At 55.7% G+C, this 6,630-nt stretch overlaps 2 protein-coding genes across 3 annotated transcripts in view; one reads left to right on the top strand and one right to left on the bottom strand.

The window, feature by feature from the left end:
• Positions 1 to 970: 970 nt before the first annotated feature.
• On the bottom strand, positions 971 to 6,204 carry Rras (RAS related). Of its 2 annotated transcripts, none has more exons than XM_029569272.1 (6): positions 6,056 to 6,204; positions 2,748 to 2,835; positions 2,537 to 2,639; positions 2,343 to 2,451; positions 1,412 to 1,530; positions 971 to 1,338 (listed from the first exon to the last, which is right to left on the bottom strand). In XM_029569272.1, exons 3-6 carry the CDS (start codon positions 2,602 to 2,604, stop codon positions 1,254 to 1,256), a joined length of 381 nt encoding a protein of 126 aa, XP_029425132.1. In that variant the 5' UTR covers positions 2,605 to 2,639; positions 2,748 to 2,835; positions 6,056 to 6,204; the 3' UTR covers positions 971 to 1,253. The 2 variants fall into 2 exon arrangements, with proteins under 2 accessions (XP_029425132.1, XP_008843299.1); XM_008845077.3 differs by lacking the exon at positions 6,056 to 6,204 and adding an exon at positions 5,022 to 5,252.
• Positions 5,332 to 6,630, top strand: part of Scaf1 (SR-related CTD associated factor 1) — a 15,478-nt gene continuing 14,179 nt past the window's right edge. The window contains exon 1 of the mRNA XM_008845226.3: positions 5,332 to 5,943. The gene's annotated coding sequence lies outside the window, so the exon portion shown is untranslated. The remainder of the gene's footprint in view (positions 5,944 to 6,630) is intronic.

Here is a 6,630-nt window from a genome sequence, read left to right on the forward strand (position 1 = left end):
TCTGTAAAACTGCTTCCTTGGGGGCTGGAGAGACGGCTCAGTGGTTAAGAGCACTGACTGCTCTTGCAGAGGACCTGGGTTTGATTCCCAGCACCCACATTGCATCTACGAACCATCCTTAATTCCAGTTCCGGGGGAATCAGAAGCCCTCTTCTGACCTCCCGGCATTGCACGACAGGGGTACACTCACATACATGCAGGCAATACACTCATACACATAAAATAAAAATAATAAATAAAATATTTAAAAATATATTTTATTATTTTTATTTTATGTGTATGAGTGTATTGCCTGCATGTGTAAAGTGCACCCGTGTCATGGAGTGCCCCCAGAGGTCAGAAGAGTCTAGATTGTAGCAAGTGGCCTACAACCACTGTAACTTCAGCTCAGGGGATCCAACCTCCTCTTCTGCCCTCTGTGAGCAACTGCACTCAGGCACAAATCTACACACAGGCACAAAATTTAAAGAAACTTTTTTTAAAAAAATTAAAATGAATGTCTGGGCATGGTGGTGCAGGCCTTTAGTCCCAGCACTCTGGAGGCAGAGGTAGGTGGATCTCTGTGAGATCTAGGCCAGCCTGGTCTACATAGTGAGTCCCAGGCCAGCTGGGACTACAGAGAGACCCTGTCTCAAAATAAAATGACCCTCCCAAAGAACCCCAAATATGCAAGAATGTGTGTGCGTGTCTATGTGTGTGTGTTCTGGATGCAGGGCATGCATGTAAAGGTCAGAGGATGATTATAGGAGTTGGTTCTCTCCTACCATGTGGGTTCTGGGGAATCAAACTCAGGAAGTCAAGCTTCCTGGCAATCTCCCTTACCTGCTGAGCGTTCAAGCCAGCCTACCACTTCCATTTTTTAAAAATCTGGGTTGTGAATGTTTGTAGCTCAGTGGTTGTGCCTGTGCCTAGCACACATGAGGCCCTGGTTCCATCTCCAGTACCTCACCCTCCCAAGAAAAAGCACCTCTTTTTGTTGGCAGTGATATTTTATTTTTCTGAGGGACAGGACTTATATACAGCAGTGACTGGGGGCCCCTCACTCCACAAGGGGCTTGGGTGGGGAGTGGAGGTATTGGCAGAAGGCACACAGTGGTAGTGGCCCCAGGAGGCCAGGAAGTAAACGTGGAGGGTGTAGTGTGTCCTGGGAAACCCAGAGAGAAAACTGAGGCTCAGCTAGAACCTCAGGCCACACAGCAAGTTGTGAGGCAGCTGGTCCCAAGAGCTTGTGCTGGTCACTTGGGGCTGCGTAGCTACAGCAGGACACAGGGGCAGCCCCCTCCCTTCTTCCTGGGGGCACTGGGTGGGCTGGGTGGGAGTTCCTGCTCCTGAAATTTCCTGTAGGAACAGGTCTGTGAGTGTGGGATAGAGGGCTGGGAACCCAGAGGATAGGAAGAGGGAGTTGGCTCACCTGACAGCCCGCACCAACTGCTCAAAGGCCTCGTCCACATTCAGACGCAGTTTAGCTGAGGCTTCGAAGTAAGCCACGTGGTGGGAGGCGCTGAAAGAGGATGCTTCAGACCGGAGGACCTGGGAGGGAGGGGGGAAACAGGAGGAGTCAGAGCCAGGGAGACAGACAGGCACAAGGTGTGCTCTAGTGTGCAACCTCCTGCGGTAGCTTGACAGCAAGTTCTAGAAAGGCTCGTGGAGGAGGTGTGGGGGGTTTTGAAGCCGTCTAAAGGAGGAATCAGGAAAATTCTGTAGTTGCCTTAGGTAACTAGAAGGCAGGGTGTTCAAGAGAGGAGGGACACAGCTCAGCTACTGGACATCATAAGGTGTTAGGCTAAAGACAGGAGGTGTGGCTTTAGCAGTAGAGCCTCTGTCTAGACTCCCCCAGTGAGGGGCTAGGGTGTGGCTCAGTGGTAGACCCCTGCCTAGACTCCCCCCCAGTGAGGGCCTGGGGTATGGCACAGTGGTAGAGCCCCTGCCTAGAGTCCCCAGTGAGGGGCTGGGGTGTGGCTCAGTGGTAGACCCCTGCCTAGACTCCCCCCCAGTGAGGGCCTGGGGTATGGCACAGTGGTAGAGCCCCTGCCTAGAGTCCCCAGTGAGGGGCTTGGGTGTGGCTCAGTGGTAGACCCCTGCCTAGGATCCCCCCAGTGAGGGACTGGGGTGTGGTTCAGTGGTGGAGCCCCTGCCTAGAATCCCCCAGTGAGGGGCTGGGGTGTGTCTCAGTGATAGAGCCCTGCCTAGACTCGTGAGGGGCTGGGGTGTTATGGCTCAGGGGTAGATGATCCTACTTGGGGGTCACATTCAGGTTAAAGTTATGACAGAGGTAGTGGGATCTACAGCTCCAGAGGTTCTCAGAAGGGAGCCTCCTAGATGCAGACGGGGGCATCACAAACCTGCCGCTGTGTTTCTAGATCTGCCTTGTTCCCAACCAACACAACCGGGAAGTCGTCACGGTCCTTGACTCTGAGGATCTGGGTGAAGAGCTTGCCTATCTCATTGAAACTGCAAAAGAAACCAGAGGCGTGAAGTGGGCATCTGGGCAGGAGCCTCTCCTGTGCTCGGCCAGGACCTGCAGCAAGCCCCTCACCTCTGCCGGTCATTGATGGCAAACACCAGCAGGAAGCCATGGCCTGCACGCATGTACTGCTCCCGCATGGCGCCAAATTCCTCTTGGCCTGCAGTGTCCAAGACTGTGAAGACAGACAGAGAGAGATGCTGGGTGCCAAGTTCCCCTGGCCACGCCACAAGCCCCCCTCAGCACTGCTGCCTGCCTCCCATCCAAGCCCAGCTGTTCTCACTGTCCAAGCGTGCAGGGATGCCATCCACTGTGCAGATCTTTGTGTAAGAATCCTCGATGGTGGGGTCGTAGTCAGATACGAAGTAGGACTGGTTAGCAGAGAAAGACCATGGTCACCAAAGCACCCTGGGTATGGGGAAGCCCTGCCCTAGTCTCCCTTGCTTTGTCCTCTCCCTGTCTCTGTCCCTGTGTCTCTCTAGGTCTCTGTCCCCCCTGAGGTCTCTGGATCTCTCTCTCTCTCTCTCTCTCTCTCTCTCTCTCTCTCTCTGGGTCTCTGTTCCCATCTGTTCTTCTCTCTCTCTGGGTCTGTTTCTCTCTCTGTCTCTGTCCCCATCTCTGGAGTCTCTGTCACTCCCCATTATTCTGAGTCTCCCTGTTCTCTTTAGTATAGAGCATCCCTCTTTATCAGGCTACACACCGTGGCTGTGTGACTTTGAACAAATCGCTTTCCCTCGGTAAGCCTCAGTTTCCTCACTTTGAGAATGAGAATGCTAACCCTGCACCATGAGACTAGAGGTTTGTGATTTTTTTTTTGTCTTTTTTTGAGACAGGGTCTCCTTGTAGCCCCAGCTGTCCTGGAACTCACTATGTAGACCAGGCTGTCCTGGAACTCACAGAGATCCGCCTGCCTCTGCATCCTAAGTGCTGGGATTAAAGGTGTGTACTACCACACTCGTTTGTGATTTTATGAAAATTCCCTGTTCACGAGCACATGGCCTGAGGATGGTCAGCGATCAGGCTTTGGGAACCCTCGCTGACCAAAGCAGCAGCCTGTCTTCCAGTCCCGCAGTCTTCTCTTCCTCCACCTTCTCCCTCCCTCTCTTCCTTCTCTCCTTTGCAAGCCTTAAATGTCTCCTCCCCAGGGGAAGGTCTTGGTTCCAATCTGGCTGCAAAGAGCCCGCCCCACCCTTAGCAGGCCCCTCCCTTCCTGCCTGGGTCCTGCTGCCTCCAGCCAGGCCACTGGCCAGCTCCAGGTCTGGCCCTGGGTGCCAGGGGCCCGGATATGGGGCCTCCTTTCCCAAGGCACACCTCTCAGAGGCACTTGCTGGGGGCTCCTGGGTGTATGGGGGCGGGGATCTACCACCCAGAGACCTTTGCAGCAGCAAGTGGGGCCCTCACTTTCCTAGGTGGGAGGCTCCCCGTGGGAACCTGGTGGAGGCTTCCGGGGCTGAGCTGGATTTTCAGAGCGGCTGGGGCTGAAGGCCATTTCCTCTCCTGAGGGTGTTTGCTGAAGGCCTGGACTGGTGGGGGTGCAAGGAGTTGAGCCTGAGGGTGTGTGTGCAAGGAGTGGAGCCTGGAAGGGATGAGGCTGGGATGAGGGGGCACGACTCAGGGGTGCGTCTTCAGCATGCATCAGGAGATGCTCAGGGATGAGAAATGGGGGTGCCCCGTGGTACCTGGGGCACTCCGGAAGGGAGGTGGGTGATGGAGTAGTAGAGACCTGGAAGGGATTTATGGGCCCTAGACTAACCTTCCAAGGAGTGGGTCTTTGGGGGTTGTGAAAAGTCTGAGGGCTTTTTAGCTGGAGATGACTTTGGGGGTTACCCAGGACTTCCAGGAGGGGGAGTCCAGAGAGTTGGGGTGGAGAACATAGGATGGAGAAGTGGTTGGTTTTCCTTGGGGGTGGGGTAGGAAGGTGGGGGTCTGGCAGGCCTTGGGGTTTTCCTAAGATGGTCATGTGGCAGGATCTTTTTGAAATCTCTTCCGTTTGAGGGGAAATCCTCTCCGGGCAGAGATTAGGGGGTACCTTTCTCAGGACTGAGTGGTCCGGGCAGAGCCCTAGTACCAAGGTCTGGGCAAAGGTTGGCAAGGTTCTGGGATCCCAACTTGGGGGGGAAGGAGTGTCACAGGTACTGAGCACACAGCTTTGAGCTGGAGGGGCTCTGGGATGATTGGAAGGTGAAGCAGGGATTTCGGGGAGACAGGGTTCAGGGGTTGGGGGGATCTGGGAGTACTTAGGGTCTGCATGGAGCGATTGTTTGGACTTTAAGGAGCTCCCAGGAGGTACTCAGGGCCAAGTACCCTGGGACTCGGGCTCTCAGGTACCTGGGGGAGGGTGATTGGTCTCAGGACGTATTAGGAGAAAGGTTCCACATCGAGGGGGTGGAGGCCCTGGGCACTTAAGAGTCGCAATCTGGGGGGTGGGGGGGAGATCGTTTAGAGTTAGGGGTCCTCCTAGGAGGGTCTCAGTGATGGGTCTGGGAGTCTGAGGAAACCCCCAAAGGGCTCAAGGTCTCGGTCTTGGGGGACACCCTCCCGGCTGAGGGCCCACTACCTGGATGAACTGGATGGTCAGCGCGCTCTTGCCCACGCCGCCGCCGCCCACGACCACCAGCTTGTGGGTCTCGCCGGGCGGGGGGTCCCCGGGTCCCGGTCCCCCGCCCCGGGGCCGCCCCCGCCCTGTCCCGGACGCCGCCCCGCTGCTCATGTCGCCTCGGCCGCTGCTGTTGCTGCTGCTACCGCCTGGGGGGGGGGAACCCAAGAGGGCCTCGGGGGCCGGGTTATGCTAATGAATTATGCATAAACATGAGCCCCGGCTAGAGGAACTCACTTCTTGGGATGCTTCTGGAAGATGCGAGCCCGGGAATGGGCAGGATTATGCTAAGGAGAGCAGGAAAACCGAGCGCGTGAAGAAGGGAAATTCCACGGGGGCGGAGCCATGCTAATGAGGCACACAAGTGCACTCGATGGGCTGAGCTATGTTAATGATCAGCTTCGGGGCGGGGCATGCAAATGAGGTTGCTAGTTCTAAGGCGGTCTGCGAAGCCTGGTCCCGCTAGGTGGGACTCGGGGCGCGTGCTCCAGCCGTAAATAGAGCCCTGCGAGGAAGGCGCAGTCTCCACCTCCGCCCCGGGACCCGGGGTCTGGACTGGAAGTTGAAGTCTCCGCTCGCCTAGGGACTCAGGCTTCCGGTTCCCGCATCCCCAGCCACTCGGAAGACAGACTGGGAGGGGAGCTGGGGCCCTGGAGGGGGACTGCAGGGGAACGGGGCGGGGAGGGCTGTGAGATCACTGCATTCCTGATCCATGAGCCAGCTCACCCTAGTCGGGACGCCCGGGTCAAGAGGGCCTGGGGGCCAGGATTTCTGGAGTTGGAAGAGAAAGCGGATGGCCCTGATACCTGGTCCCAAGGAGTGCATGGGGTGGAGGCTTGGATTTCCGGGTGCTAGAGAGAACGAGGGGAGTCTTTACGATTAGGTTGGTAGAGAAGCGGTGGAGGTGGGGGGGTGTCTAGACTCAAGGGGCCAGGGGCTGGGGAGTCTAGTGTGCTGAATTCTGGGGCGGGGGGCTGCAGGGGAGCGAAACTTACCTTTGTGTATGGCGTGAGCTTGAGGTCATGACGAGCCAGAGGAATGGGAGCCTAGGGTACTTACTACTCGGATCCCAGGAAAGAGGACCGGGATTCCCGAGTACCCGGGAGGAAGCAAATGAGTCTTCACTCCTTCGCTTCTGAGTCAGTGAGGACGCTCTGGTCTGGCTCTTTGTTTCTAAATTTAGAGGGCACTATTGTGAGTTCAAGGCCAGTCTGGACATTTTAGCATAAACCTGTCCCGAAATAAACATTTAAAAGAGGGCTAGAGGTAAGCTCATTGATGGAATGCTTGCCTAGCATGCACGAGGTCTCTGGCTCAACATCCAGTACCTCTAAGATTAAATAAATGAATGTACATTTTAAACTGGTTATGGTAGCGAATGCCTGAAATGCGAGCAATCAAGAGGCGGAGACAGAAAAATAGTCGCAATTGGGGGGCGGGGGTCAGCCTAGTTTATATATGCGATTCCAGGCCAGCCAGGGTTACACAGACCCTTTTTCAAAAACCCACCTTAGGACTTCGCTGAGTTAAAAAAAAAAAAAAAATTAGACGGGATGCGGGGGGGGGGGGG

The sequence above is a fragment of the Nannospalax galili genome, unplaced genomic scaffold (assembly GCF_000622305.1).
Source record: "Nannospalax galili isolate Female #2095 unplaced genomic scaffold, S.galili_v1.0 scaffold960, whole genome shotgun sequence".
NCBI classification, from domain to species: domain Eukaryota; kingdom Metazoa; phylum Chordata; class Mammalia; order Rodentia; family Spalacidae; genus Nannospalax; species Nannospalax galili.

Coding starts and splice junctions, on each gene's coding strand:
- Rras (XM_008845077.3), bottom strand. CDS start 5,174: ATGAGCAGCGGGGCGGCGTCCGGGACAGGGCGGGGGCGGCCCCGGGGC. Junction 2,452..2,536: donor GCCATCAATGACCGGCAGAG/GTGAGGGGCTTG, acceptor TTTCTTTTGCAG/TTTCAATGAGATAGGCAAGC. Junction 1,339..1,411: donor CAGTTGGTGCGGGCTGTCAG/GTGAGCCAACTC, acceptor CTGTTCCTACAG/GAAATTTCAGGAGCAGGAAC.